The sequence below is a fragment of the Triticum aestivum genome, chromosome 7A (genome assembly GCF_018294505.1).
Source record: "Triticum aestivum cultivar Chinese Spring chromosome 7A, IWGSC CS RefSeq v2.1, whole genome shotgun sequence".
NCBI lineage: Eukaryota > Viridiplantae > Streptophyta > Magnoliopsida > Poales > Poaceae > Triticum > Triticum aestivum.
The window spans coordinates 357,011,855-357,027,628 of NC_057812.1; the positions used below are offsets into that span (position 1 = coordinate 357,011,855).

The following is a 15,774-nucleotide window of genomic DNA, read 5'->3' on the forward strand; positions in this document are numbered from 1 at the left end:
GATTTTCCATTACTAATCCTTTATGTACTTTAGTGTTCCTAACCCTTCACTAACTTTTGGTGGATTCTTCTTATGGATTATTAAGCTATAGTAATAACTAGGAGTATTTTAGTAATGGAATTCCATATCGTGAATCCTTTATTCTTGGCCGCTTCAAGATATGATGACTAATTAAAAAATATCAACCTTGGGATAAAGAGTTTACACTGCTTATGTTTACTTCCAGTTTTTTCTTGTACGTAGGAAATGAGATTTTTTCTTTTTACTACAAATTTATAAGTTGTTTTGTTTCACTCATATAGCTATCTAGTTTAACTTACCAACCCAAATACTAAATAAGAAAAGGAATATAAATTGTTAATGGATTTATAGGAAAAAGATCTATTTTAACAAATCACACATAGAGATATTTCTAGCACATAAAAAGTTAATGGTATTTCATAACTAATGGATTGAGCAGCAGCTCATAGACCACCTGAAAATAATATTTATTATTTGAGCTATATCCTGGCATAAGAAGACCAATAGGAGCTATACTTGAAATGGCAATCCATAAAAAAACACCAATACTAAGATCGGCTAAAACAAAATGATATCCCAAAGGGATAACTAAAAAACTTAATAAAACTGATATGACTGCTATAGAGGGTCCAATGCTAAATAAAGAAATATCTCCTAGGGATGGCAGAATATCTTCTTTAAAAAGTAGGTTAGTCCCATCTGCTATAGCTTGAAGCAAGCCCAGGGGACCAGCATATTCAGGACCAATACATTGTTGTATCGACGCAGATATTTCTCTTTCTAACCACACAATTACGAGTACCTCTATTGTTATTCCCAAAAGGAGGGTCAAAATGGGTAGAATCGATATCAGTCCATAGACTTCTTTTAATAATTCCAATTTCGAAAAAGAATTGATAGTTTCTACGTCTACCCTATCTATTATCATTTCAAGGATCAACTTCCGCCCTAATGATATCTATACTACCTAATATCGTCATGATATCAGCCAATTTCATTTTTTAACTAGCCGAGGAAGAATTTGCAAATTAATAAACCCGGGTGAATGGATATTCCATCTCCAGGGGAAAAGGCTATCATCTCCTACTAGATAAATCCCTAATTCACCTTTTGGGGCTTCTACTCTTACATAAAGCTCTTGTCTTGACAATTCAAAATTGGGCAAAGGTTTTTTTACCAAGAAATTTATACTCAAAATCATTCTATTCAGAATTCTTTTCTTTCTTAAAGCGTCGGGCTTCTAAATTCTCATAAGGTCCTGTAGGAATTTTTTTATACAACTTGTTGAATTATTTTGATGCATTCCCTCATTTCACCAACTCGTACTAAATAGCAAGCTAACGAATCCCCTTCCTTTTGCCATTGGACTTTCCAAACAAATTGGTTGTAAGACTCATAAGGATCTACTATACGAAGATCCCATTACATTCCAGAAGCTCGTAACATCGGTCCCGATAAGCCCCAATTTACTGCTTGTTCTCCGCTAATAAAACCTACTCCTTCAACTCGCTCTAAAAATTGGATTCTGTGTAATAAGTTGTTGATATTAAACAACTCCGCGTAAAAAATAATCACATAAATCTAAACATTTATTGGCCCATCCATAAGGTAGATCAGCGGCTACTCCTCCGATGCGAAAGTAATTGTGCATCATTCGCATACCTGTAGCAACTTCAAATAGATCATATATTAATTCTCTCTCTCTCTAAAAATATAGAAAAAAGGAGTCTGTGCGCCGAGATCCGCCATAAAAGGTCCAAGCCATAGCAAGTGAGAAGCTATCCGGCTTAATTCTAACATAATTACCCTAATATAGCTGGCTCTTTGTAGCATTTGAATATTCTCCAAGAATTCTGGCAAATTTACTATTATTGCTTCTGTAAACATAGTAGCTAAATAATCCCACCTTGTTTCATAAGGTAAGTATTGTATAATAGTTCTGTTTTCCGCGATTTTTTCTATTCCTCTGTGTAAATAGCCTAATATGGCTTCACAATCAATAACATCCTCACCATCGAGAGTAATGATCAGTCGAAGAACACCATGCGTTGATGGGTGTCGAGGTTCCATATTGACTATCATGAGATCTTTTCTTGTAAGCGGTAGATTCATATCCTTTCTTCCTTAATTCATTATTCCATGAAAATGGATTATTCCATGAATTCCTCAAAGCGAGGCTCATCAAAATGAAAAATCAAAGAGTACTATAAGACTATTAAAAATAATAAAACAAGTAAAAAAATTGAACAATTAAATTACTGCTCCCGAATATTCAACTGACCGATTAATTTCTTATAACGTACTCTATTTTTCTTTGCTAAATAAGCCAACAAACATCGATGTTTTACCAAAAGTCTTCGTAGACCTCTTTCCGATGAAAAATATTTTTTTGTGTAATTCCAAATGTGAAGCAAGTCTCTGTATCTTATTGGTGAAACTGAATACTTGAAATTCAACAGAACCCATTTTCTTCTTTTTCTTCTTTAACCATAAATCCAAACAAAATCTACCTCCTTTCTTTTTCATGTATTTTTCTGATTAGAAAAAATACAAAATTATGTCAATTATTTTGAAGTTATTCTAATCTCATACACACACAAATTTGCAATTATTCATCTACTACATGAATTTGGTTTTATTTTATCGATGCAAATTGGAATTGAATAGACGGGTACATTCTTTCTAATATTTTAGATATAAGAGATTTCCTCTATCTAAAATATTAGAAAGAATTTTTTTGATTTATTTATTGCTATATGCAATTTATGGAATTGATACACCATTTAATTGATATCATTTAGCAAAGTGAAACACAGCATATGCATCCATCTTTTGGCTCGAGAATTTCACGTGATAAAGATATGGTATAAGAAATAGACTATTAAGTAACTCTAAATGAATTGTGGATACATCTGTATCCTTAACATACTAAAACGATTGTCATTATCCGTATCAAACCAATAGCCATTCATACAGGCTAAATCTTCTAATCAATGGTGGGCCAATAATGAATTTTTTTGCATATGTATTAAGATGCTTGGTGATGTAGGGTGGAACCCTAGATGGCCGATATTTCACGAAAGGAGCGGATCCCACAAAGAAAACGAAGAACACGAGGGGAAACATGAGAGAATCACTCAAACCAACAAGAACGATCACACATATGCTAGATCCATGAACACAAAGGGAGATACATGATCCACAATCAACAAGGGACGATACACGGTAACCGGTTCTTCTCCAAAGGTGGTCTTGAAGGGACCACCCAGAAGGGGGTCTTGAATCCAAGGGGATCTTCTCCGAAGAGGGGCCGCGGTCTCTCTCATGGAGTAGATCCGTAATGTATGAGCAAAGCTCTATCTCTAATGAGCTACTACTTTGCTATCCCTAGCTAGGAGTAGTAGGAGGTCTATTTATAGTCTTAGTGCAAATGGGGACGAAGTGAGGGGATACATGGGCCTCGGGCCTGAGTCCTGTGCGCAGACAGGTACCAGACGTCCGCTGGGGACCGGTCGTCCGGTGGCTCGTGGGCGTCCGGACGTCCGGTGGTCGCCCGACTTCCGCTATTTCCGTTTTGTGATGGAGGTGCTAGACGTCTGGTCACTTCGGACTTTCGCTAATTTTGGCTCGGGTGCGGTGGTGCCGGATGTCCGGTCCTGCCCGGTTGTCCGCTCGCTGGGAGGTGTGGTCGGTCGTCCGGTCCTGGCCGGAGGTCCGCTCATTGTAGCTTTCGCTGGGGGCTTCAGGCTCCGGACGTCCGGCCCCGGCCGGTCGTCCGGTGGCTGTAGCTTTGTTGGCCTTCCTTCTTCATGACCTTGGCGCTTGGTGTCCTTGTCGCCTTGTCCGATGGGTGTAGCTGCTCCGTGGCTCTCCTCCAAGTACCTGATCACGCATAGTGTTTCCGCTTGAAGTAGTAGCCATGTCTCATGTATAGAAAGTGGTAGTTTGGAGAGGAGCGAGTTCACCTTATCTTCGATAGCCTTTGCTCGTGGCCTTGTCATTGGTCCAAGTGGTGTCGTGGGAGACGTAGGTAGGTCCATGGGGATGATCTTGGGATGCTCCGCATCATCTCCCCTCCCTTGGGAAAGATCCGACCACGGATCAAATTCTTCATCACCATGGTAGGGTGAGAGATCCTTGACATTGAAGACATGGCTCACATTGTACTTGCCATGCGAGAGGTCGATCTTGTAAGCGTTGTTGTTGTAGTGTGCAAGCACATTAAAGGTTCCGTCTGCTCATGGTAGGAGTTTGGACTTGCGTTCGGTAGGGAAGGGGTCCTTGCGAAGGTGTAGCCACACAAGATCACCAATGTTGAATACCATGGGTTGCTTGTTGATGTTGAGCTTGGTCGCAAGACTTGCACTTGGCGCTCGATTGTGTGCCTTGTATGTTCATGCACCTTCTTAAATTGATTCACATGTGCACTTGCGTCCATATTGATGTGACTTTGGAGTTGTAGAGGAAGAATGTCCAATGGTGACAATGGGTTGAATCCGTAGACGACCTCGAAGGGGGACTTGCTGGTAGTTGAGTGTCTTGTGCGGCTGTAGGCGAACTCGGCGATAGGTACACACTCCTCCCACTCCTTGATGTTATTCTTGATGAGCACACGAAGTAGAGCGGAGAGTGTGCGGTTGGTCACCTCCATTTGGCTATCGGTTTGTGGATGGTACGCCGTGGAGAAGAGTAGCTTGATTCCGAGCTTGGCGCATAGGGTCTTCCAAAAGTAGCTTAGGAACTTGACGTAGCGGTCCGAGACAATCGTCTTTGGCACTCCATGTAGACGCAATATTTCCCTACAAAAGAGATTGGCAACATGTGAAGCATCGTCTATCTTGTTGCATGGTATGAAATGTGCCATCTTAGAGAATCGGTCCACAACAACAAATACCGAATCCTTTCCATTTCTAGTTCTAGGCCAGGTACAAAATCCATGCTAATATCTTCCCATGGTTGATATGGAATTGGCAGAGGCATATAAAGGCCATGGGATTGAGCTTTAGACTTAGCTTTGCAACATGTAGAGCATCGGTTGGTGAAGCGGTTGACGTCGTGAAACATCTTAAGCCAATAGTAGTTCTTGGAGAGCGTAGTGAAAGTCTTGTCGCGTCCAAAATGTCCCATTAGTCCTCCACCATGAGATTCCTGCAAAAGCAACAAACAAATAGAAGACTCGGGGATGCAAAGTTTGTTAGCTCTCATAAGATATCCATCTTTGATGTAATAACGATCCCAAGAGGTATGCTTCAAACACTTGGCATAAGGAATACCAAAAGTAGGATCATGTGCATACAAGTCTTTTAGGTGCTCAAAGCCAATGACATCCAATTCAAGTTGAGTAACGAGCATGCATATGCGAGAAAGAGCGTCCGCCACAACATTTTCCTTACCTTTGATGTACTTGATGATATAAGGAAATGACTCAATGAATTCACTCCACTTAGCATGACGCTTGTTCAACTTAGTTTGACCCTTAAGGTATTTAAGTGTTTCATGATCGGAAGGAATGATAAACATGAGGGCAAAGATAATGTTCCCATTCATGCTAAGCTCGCACTAAAGCATATAAATCTTTGTCATAGATGGGGTAATTGAGTTGCGCTCCGGAAAGTTTCTCACTAAAGCTATGGGGCGCTTCTCTTGCGTTAACACACCTCTTATGCCATTACCACTAGCATCGCAATGAATCTCAAAGGGTTTGACAAAATTGGGTAAAGAAAGCACGGGAGCATGAGTAAGCAAATTATTAAGCTCATTGAAAACAGTATCTTGGGATGGTCCCCAAACAAAAGGCGCATTTTCTTGCTCAAGGCATGCAAAGGTGAAGCAATGGTGCTAATGTCCTTCACAAATCTACGGTAGAAATCGGCTAAACCAAGGAAGCTACGCACTTGATGCAAGTTGGTTTGTTGTGGCCAAGTTTTAATAGCATTGATCTTAGAGTCATCAACATGAACACCCTTAGAGGAAACAACAAAATCCAAGAAAATGAGCTTATCAACGCCAAAAAGGCACTTTTCCATGTTAGCATAGAGACACTCTTTTCAAAGAGTTTGCGAAACGGTTCAAACATGGGTGACACGATCTATGAGAGATTTGCTATAAACAAGGATATCATCGAAGTAGACCACAACAAACTCACCAATGTAAGGGTGAAACACAGAATTAATAAGACGCATGAAAGTACCCGGTGCTTCTGATACCCATAGGAATGACTAACCACTCATACAAGCCAAACTTTGTTTTGAAAGAGGATTTCTATTCATCATCCTCTTGTATGCGGATTTGATAGTAACCACTTTTAAGATCAATTTTGGAAAAGATAGTGGCACCACTAAGTTCATCAAGCATATCATCAAGGCGTGGAATGGGATACCTATAGCGAACGGTGATAGCATTGATAGGTCTACAATCGGATCACATGCAAAAGCTATTGTCTATTTTTGGCACAAGAATGACCGGAACGGCACAAGGACTCAAACTTTCATGCACATGTCCATGGTCTATGAGATGTTTTACTTGCCTTTGTATTTCTTTGGTTTCTTCGGGGTTGACGTGGTAGGGAGCTTTGTTTGGAAGTGGTGCTCTAGGGATGAGGTCGATGCGGTGCTCGATGCCTCATAGTGGAGGTAGTCCCGGAGGTAGATCATCGGGGAAAACATCTTGGAATTCCCGCAAAAGAGAAGACAACAAAAAAGGTAGATTGTGAGAGGTGTTAGCTTTTGGTGCGCCGTGCTTGCACCAAAGGACATAGTGCATGACAATAGATGGGTTCTCACACACTTCTCTTATCTCACTTTTGGTGGCAAATAGAACTAATTTCTTCTTTTCGCTCATCGAGGAGGTAGTCGATTTGGGCTTGTTGCGCTCACTCTCGTTTTGGTGGTTCGCTCTCTCACTATTATCTCCACGATGATTAGCTTGCTTGTCGATGATCACTTGGCTTTGAGACATAGGGCGAAGTACATACTCCTTTCCTTTCATCTTGAAGATGTAGTGGTTCGTTCGGCCATTGTGGATGACACCTCTATCAAATTTCCATGGTCGACCAAGAAGAAGGTGGCAAACGGTCATTGGAACGACATCACACTCCAAAGTGTCTTCATAAGCTCCGATTTTGAAGGGGACTTGCACTCTATGCTCGACTTGGATAGTGCCGGAATCGCTTAGCCATTGAACGTTATATGGATGTGGGTGCTTCATCCTGAGCAATTGGAGCTTGGAGCAAAGTTCTTCACTTGCTAAGTTATGACAACTCCCTCCATCGATGATGACGTTGATGGACCTTCCATTGATGTCAGCCTTGGTATGAAAGATGTGGCATCTTTGATCTTCTTCTTGGTGATGTTGAAGGGTTAAGTCCTTGGAGACAACAAGAGCGGGGCTTTAATCTTCATCACGAAAGACTTGTTCCTCTTCATCGTTCACTTGCCAGTGCATGGAGACTTGCTCAAGTGCTTCCGCTTCTCTTTCACTCATGGAGTCGTATGTACCATCTTCATTGAGGATCATGGTCCGCTTGTTGGTACACTCAAAGGGCTTGTGGCCTCGGCCTCCGCATGTGAAGCATTTGAAGGAACTTGTCTTGATGGTCTCATCGGTTGGGGTAGATGATGATGAAGCTGTCGACTTGTAGTTGCTCGTTGTAGGAGGATGACTTGAGGTTGTCGAAGATTTCTTGTAACTCGACTTGTCAACGTTGCTTGTAGAAGGCTTGGTTGATGTAGAAGTTGTTGGAGTCGTTGAAGCTTGGGTGTTGGAGATACCATAGGACTTGGATGACAACTTGGCATACTTGAAGTCTTCTTGCACTTGACGTTCCGCTTTGGTAGCTTGATGCACTAGCTCGATGAGGTTCGAGTATGGTTGAAAGTCAGCGATCTTCTTGATAGGCTTATTGAGTCCATTCAAGAAACGTGCCATAGTTTGCTCATCATCTTCCATGACATTGGCTCGTATCATTGCAATCTCCATTTCCTTGTAGTACTCTTCAACGCTCTTGGTTCCTTGCTTGAGGAGTTGGAGTTTCTTGAAAAGGTCGCGGTTGTAGTAGGTAGGCACGAAGTGTGCTCTCATGACATCCTTCATTTGTGCCCAAGTAGTGATGGGTGGTTCACCTTTTGCCTCTCTGCGCTTAATGACTTGTTCCCATCAAATGAGGACATAGTCTTGGAACTCAAGGGATACCATCGCGATCTTCTTATCTTCTTCATAGTTGTGCAAGCGGAAGATTTTGTCAACCTTCAATGCCCATGAAAGGTACTCTTCAGGATCATTGCCTCCATTGATCTTGGGCATGGTGAACTTTAGCTTGCCGTAGCGTTGCTCTTCATTGTGGTAGGGTCGGGGATGATGACGTCCTTGACGAGGAGGATCGTCTCTCACAACTTCCTCTTGCCGTGGAGGATTTCCATTGTCTTCTTGCTCTTGTTGAACTTGATGTTCTTGGCGAGCTTGTGGAGGAACTTGTCGAGCTTGACGTAGCACGCGATCTTGATATATTCGTTCATGAACTTCTTCCCGAAGTGCTTCTTCATGTTCATGAGCTTATCGGCCACGGTTGGCTATGGCTCGACTTGATTCTCGGAGGGCACGTTGCGCCTCAAGTGCTTCAGCTTCTCACAATTTTTGCTCTTGACGTTGCGCCTCGGCATCTTGTGCTTCTTGGTGTAGACATGCTCGCTCTTCCTCTTCGTGTTGGCATTGTCGTTGCCATTTTCGTGCTTGCGCAAAGGTAGCTTGGTTTTGACGATGTCGTTGTTCTTGAGGGTTGTTGTTGTGTAGAGGGTTGCGATTGGCTTGACGATCTTGATGCGCGGCACGACGAAGAGTGCTCGATGTCAGTGTACTAGAGCCAGAGATGGTGTAGTCGGAGTGTCAACTTGAGCGGCTCTGTCTTGATGAGGACGAAGTGGAAGAAGAACGATTGAGCAACAAAGCACGACTCTTGTCCATTCTTGCGTCATTCTCTTGCTTGTGGTCATCGAGCTTGAGCTTGCATAATAAAGGTCCTTATCACAAGTGGCAATATAAAGTGACGTTCTTTTGCATTAAGATTTCGTGCATCCAACCATAAAAGCACATGACAACCTCTGCTTCCCTCTGTGAAGGGCCTATCTTTTATTCTTGTTTTCTAATTCATGCAAAGAGTCATGGTGATCTTTGCCTTTTCTTTTTTTTACATTTTATCCTTTGGCAAGCACAATGTGTTGGAAGGATCCTGATATATATGGCTAATTGGATGTGGGTTTTCATGAACTATTATTGTTGACATTACCCTTGAGGTAAAAAGGTTGGGAGGCAAAACTATAAGCCCCTGTCTTTCTCTGTGTCCGATTAAAACTTCATAACCATAAATATCGCGTGAGTGTTAGCAATTATGAAAGACTAAAAGATGGTTGAGTATGTGGACTTGCTGAGAAGCTCTTATATTGACTCTTTCCTATGTTATGATAAATTGCAATTGCTTCAATGACTAAGATTATAGTTTGTTAGTTTTCAATGAAGTTTTTGATTCATACTTGAGTATGTGAATGAATTGTTACTTTAGCATAGGAGATCATATGACAATATATATATATATATATATATGTTGTTGTTCTAAGAATGATCATGATGCCCTTATGTCCGTATTTTATTTTATCGACACCTCTATCTCTAAACATGTGGACATATTTTTCGATTTCGGCTTTCGGTTGAGGACAAGCGAGGTCTAAGCTTGGGGGAGTTGATACGTCCATTTTGCATCATGCTTTTATATCGATATTTATTGCATTATGGGCTGTTTTTACACATTATGTCACAATACTTATGTCTATTCTCTCTTATTTTACAAGGTTTATATGAAGAGGGGGAATGCCGCCAGCTGGAATTTTGGGCTAGAAAAGGAGCAAATATTAGAGACCTATTCTGCACATCTCCAAAAGTCCTGAAACTCCACGGGAATTATTTTCAGAATATATAAAAAATATTGGGTGAAAGAAGTACGAGAGGGGGGCCACCCACCGTCCACGAGGGTGGGGGGCCGCCCTACCCCCCTGGGCGCGCCCCCTGCCTTGTGGGCCCCCTGGTGGCCCTCTGATGCCCATCTTTGGCTATATGGAGTCTTTTGTCAAGGAAAAAAATCATAAGCTAGCTCACGGGACGAAACTCCGCCGCCACGAGGCGGAACCTTGGTGGAACCAATCTAGGGCTCCGGCGGAGCTGTTCTGCCAAGGAAACTTCCCTCTGGGAGGGGGAAATCATCACCATCGGCATCACCAACGATCCTCTCATCATGAGGGGGTCAATCTCCATCAACATCTTCACCAGCACCATCTCATCTCAAACCCTAGTTCATCTCTTGTATCCAATCTTTGTATCCAATCCTCAGATTGGTACCTGTGGGTTGCTAGTAGTGTTGATTACTCCTTGTAGTTGATGCTAGTTGGTTTACTTGGTGGAAGATTATATGTTCAGATCCATTATGCATATTAATACCCCTCTGATTATGAACATGAATATGCTTTGTGAGTAGTTACGTTTGTTCCCGAGGACATGGGAGAAGTCTTGCTATAAGTAGTCATGTAAATTTGGTATTCGTTCGATATTTTGATGATATGTATGTTGTCGTCCCTCTAGTGGTGTCATGTGAATGTCAACTACATGACACTTCACCATTGTTTGGGCCTAGAGAGAGGCATTGGGAAGTAATAAGTAGATGATGGGTTGCTAGAGTGACAGAAGCTTAAACCCTAGTTTATGAGTTGCTTCGTAAGGGGCTGATTTGGATCCATATGTTTCATGCTATGGTTAGGTTTACCTTAATACTTCTGTTGTAGTTGCGGATGCTTGCAATATGGGTTAATCATAAGTGGGATGCATGTCCAAGTAAGGGCAGTACCCAAGCACCGGTCCACCCACATATCAAATTATCAAAGTACCGAACGCGAATCATATGAACATGATGAAAATTAGCTTGACGATAATTCCCATGTCTCCTCCGGAGCGCTTTACTTCATATAAGACTTTGTCCAGGCTTGTCCTTTGCTACAAAAAGGATTGGGCCACCTTGCTGCACCTTATTTACTTTTATTACTTGTTACCTGTTACAAATTACCTTATCACAAACTATCTGTTATCGATAATTTCAGTGCTTGCAGAGAATACCTTACTGAAAACCTCTTATCATTTCATTCTGCTCCTCGTTGGGTTCGACACTCTTACTTATCGAAAGGACTACGATAGATCCCCTACACTTGTGGGTCATCACCATCCTTGGTGGGGAGAAGGGAGATGATGTCCCCAAGGATGTTGTCCAGGAGATCGTTGATGCGGTCCGCCGGAGATTCTACTGGTTCCTCAAGTCCAGGGGGCGCTTCTACCCGCACAGCCGGGTCCAAGATCTACATTCGGCGGCGGCGCTAGCCGGAGCCTCATCTGTGTACATACCAATCTGAAAGAAAAAAATGGCATAACATGTAGGACATTCAAAAACAATTCTCAATATCAGGAAGAAAAAAGGCACAAACATATATATAGGACATTCAAAATCAATTCTCAAGATCTGGCCATGAATTATTAGCTTGCAAGCTAACCCTAGTAATATTATGAGCAAAAATCATTTGTATGGAACAAACAATTAATCACTAACTCTATACGGATAACATTCAAACAATCAACATACTACGTGCATCTAACGGATCTAAATTACTCTGATTTCACGGACTGAGAGAACATAACCATAGGATTTGTATTCCAGAAAAATTATAGAGGGGCGGGGGGATTAACCAGAGAAAACACATGATATGTTTGCCGCACAAATGGGTATATGGATGACTAACCGGTTTTCCGTCGCAGTCGCAGTCGTTGCCGAAGTTGTTGTTGTCCTCTGGCTCCGGCTGGGGGGAACAACGGCGCCGACGAAGTCAAGGTCGTGCTGCTGCCCGCGCGAGACCTCGTCGGCGGCGATGGCAACCTCTGTGCCCAGCTTCACGCGTTGCGCGGGTGCTTCACCAGCCCCGGAGTCGCTACTCCCTCCGATGGTGTGCTTCGGCGGCATCCTCATACACTCCAGAGTCCAGACGTTGGTGACCACTGTGGACCGGCGGGCGGCCCCCTATTATGGTCGGTGGCTTGGGCGCACAATTAATACGGACTAGTGGGAGCGAGGCAGGCTGTGGTCAAAAGCTATCTCATCTCCCTGTGAGCCTGTGCGGTGGACTTCTGCCATTCCTACCATCATTTCACACAGCTACTCGCACGCCTCTGGTCAATATGCACACCTGCACGCACGCCTCTAGATATGCCTGTGCGGCAGACTGCTCGCATGCATCTCGTCAACTCATGCCTGCTCGCACGACACACGGGGCATGTCGCAGCACGTATATTTTTGGGTTTATTTTCTGCCGCTTTACTTCTTACCTGAAGCATGGCATGGTCTAACGCACATGGTCCGAATAAATAATCCGTATGAGATATTGGTTGCCAGTTTTTAATAATCTCCTGTTTGTAAGAAGATTATATCAAAACGGGTGTCGTTGATGACAAAATACAATATCATAGTCTACTTGTGTCCATATATGACACCACGATAAGTTTCATGAATTTCAACTAAGTTTTGGATTTATAGAATTTTAAAAAATATATATTCTCAATATTTTGAAATATCTTGCATAGGGAAACATGCACCCAAGGACTCATATGATTTTGCAACCCATTTTGGTGCACATGTAGCTCAAATTTGATTTTTGCACATTAACTCCCTAGGGAATCAATCAATGTATAAAAACGGTCGAATGATGTCTGTTTTTTGAATTAACACGACACTCCGCCTTTCGTCACATGTTGACTGCAGAAAAAGTTGGACATGCCTCAGAGTGGCTGTGGTGGTGCGGGATGTGTGTGTCCCTTTGTGTGGGGGTGGGGGGAGGGGTCCGGCAGTACACTACGAGTCGTCAACTTTCGTGTGGGATTATTGATCATTTTTTCAGTAATCTATGCCACATCAAAGTCGTGAATTCATTATTTAAAGCATTACACATCCCTTTCATACATAATGTTTGGGCCACATGCATGCATTTGGTGGTCCTCTCGGACACTCTACGTCGTGCGGTTATCAGCGACGTGCCCATTCGTTAGCCCGCAAAGGTTTTTAGTTTCCACTGACAACGAGAGGCATTAATTTGACCAAAAGGTGTATTCATCTTGACATGTGTGTGGTGTGGATCATGGTGGGATTCCATATCAAAGTTTGAGCACGTGGGTACACACTCCCGCCGGCTTGAAGTGAGGGGGCTACACGCATCATGGTGTAGTGCGTTTCTGGTTTGCGAAGCATGTGCCATGTCAAAGTTGTGCATTGGGTATTCAAACATCACATAACAGACGGGCGGATGCACGCGGTGGTTTTTCTATGACATCACTCGCGTGTGCCTCTCTCTGTGGGCCTACGAGGTCGTTGTCGACCAGTTGAACATGCAACAAGAGAGAGAGAGAGAGAGAGAGAGGCTAATTTGACCAACAAGGATGGTTATTTTTTGGTTTGTGTTACGTATATCCACGGTATAGGAGTATGTACATGTCAAAGAGAGGGCAACATGAATACTCTGTATATATGTGTGTGATAACCTTGCTCCATGTGGGGACTTTTCGGTTCCCGAAGCAGGTTCCACATTAAAGTTGCACATTATATTGGTATTCAAACATGCAATACCATGTAGGCGGTGGTTTCCCTATATATTGGAACTCACTCGCGTGTTGCGCTTCCATCCGTGGGCATGCGAGGTTGTCCTCCATCACTTTGACCCAATAAGAGGGAGGTTAATTTGTTCATCAAGGAATGATTCTTTTTTGGTTTGTGCTATACAGTAGAAGTACATATATACCACACGTCGAATGGGGACGTACATATAGCACATGCCACGCATCATGAACCTCGCGCTCTCTGTGGGGACTTTTTGGTTTCCTATATACGTGGTTCCACATCAAAATTGTGCATTGTGTATTCAAACATCACACAAATAGCTCTTTGGGCCACATGCATGCAGACGGTGGTACGTAGTCCTATATAGGATGATCACTCACGTGCGACGTACCCTTCACTTTTGTGTTGGGCCTGCGAGTTCATCATCCATCACTTTGACCCAGCTAGAGAGAGGTACGCGTTTTACGAACAAGGAGGAGTAATTGTTTTAGGGTTGTGTTACTAGGTGTATATATAGTACGTGTCGAGGGGGGACTAGCTTGCTCCATCACTTTCACCGACAGCGCGAGAGAGGTTAACTAATTTAACTTTGGAGGGGATTAATTTTTTGTTTTAACTTAATATAGATGATGATGTGAGATTACATATATATATATAATAGCGCATCTGTAGACATGAGTCCATCCCGCTGGTTCAAAGGAGGGGAGCACACGACACATCATGAACGACCTCTTGCTCTGTGTGGGGACCTCTGTGATTTTCAAGGCATGCACCACATCAATGTTGTGCATTGGGTCGGGTAATCAACACATATGCATGCACTCCATCTATATGTTCGGGACACACGCATGCAATAATGGTTATCTTTGGACACACTCTCACTCCCTTGGTTATGGGCGGCAAGCCTATATATATTCGTGGGCCCGCATGGACGTCCATCATTTCGAACAACAACGAGAAAGGTTACCAGGGTGGATATATTTGTATTCTTTGCTTCGAGTTACCGTATAGTAGGTCGAACCATTCCAAGCCTAATTAAGTTTGAGCACATGCTACGCGTCATGAACCCTCACTCGGTGTGGGGATTTTACGGTTCCAAAGCATGGTGCCACATCAAATTTGCGCATTGGGTATTCAAACACCACACACACCACTTCCATATACATACTTGGGCCATATGCACATAGTGGGTTTGTCTTCATACAATACTCCCTTGCGAGGTTATCGGCGACAAGCTAGCCCATTTTGCGGGGCAGTGTGGACCTCCATCACTTTGACCAACAACGATTGGGGAGAGGTTGTATGACCAAGTTGGATTCTTCTTGGTCCATATTATAGTACGTCTTGGTGAGATGCCCTCCCCTCGACGTGTGTGTGGGGGGGGGCTACTTCGCGCTACCTGCAACCTCCATGGGGTCGGGGAAGTCCGGTTAATTTGTGAGGCACACGTGCCACATCAAAAGTTATGAATGGTAGTTAAATATGACACACCACACCCTTTTCATACATATAGTAGGGCCACCCGCATCTGACCCTTCTCGCGCCACAAGCACACATTTGTGGGTCGGCAAACAATCCACATTTGTCGGGAAGCTAAAGGGTAAGTTTGACCATATATATATATATATATATATATGATGGACTCCTATAGGTTTTGTGTTATAGTAGGGTGTGATTTCAGAGCCGACACAAAGTGGGGTTCGTAGGGGGGTGGCTGACTAGCAATACTATGCTTTTGTGCGATAGGTGCCACATCAAAGTTGTGCGTTGGGTATTCGAACATCAAACCACATTTTTAATACATATATTTGGTCCACATGCAAGTGTGTTCGTGTTCTGACCCTCTCCGCGTTATTATTTTTGCCAAATTTATAAACCGCACATGAGTTGGATGTAGACCGTCTGTGATTGGGTACGCAACAGACACAGTTCAGCAAGACTACCCGTGTGCCACGCCCGTGCCCCGCAGTCCCTCGCATCAGCACAGTAGATTTGGCTCCACGAGGCTTGCCTCCCGGTCTCGAAAATATCTACTGCCTCATAATCTCGAAAATATCTACCGCCTG

General features: G+C 43.1%; 1 protein-coding gene across 1 annotated transcript; it reads right to left on the reverse strand.

Annotated features, from left to right (window-relative positions):
- Positions 1-427: 427 nt before the first annotated feature.
- Positions 428-949, reverse strand: LOC123147047 (NAD(P)H-quinone oxidoreductase subunit 1, chloroplastic-like). Its single transcript, XM_044566300.1, has one exon. The coding sequence runs from the start codon at positions 947-949 to the stop codon at positions 428-430; it is 522 nt and encodes a 173-aa protein (XP_044422235.1).
- Between the last annotated feature and the right edge of the window lie 14,825 nt (positions 950-15,774).

Bases quoted from the DNA above. Each gene is read 5' to 3' on its own strand.
- LOC123147047 (XM_044566300.1), bottom strand. From the start codon at position 949: ATGATAATAGATAGGGTAGACGTAGAAACTATCAATTCTTTTTCGAAA.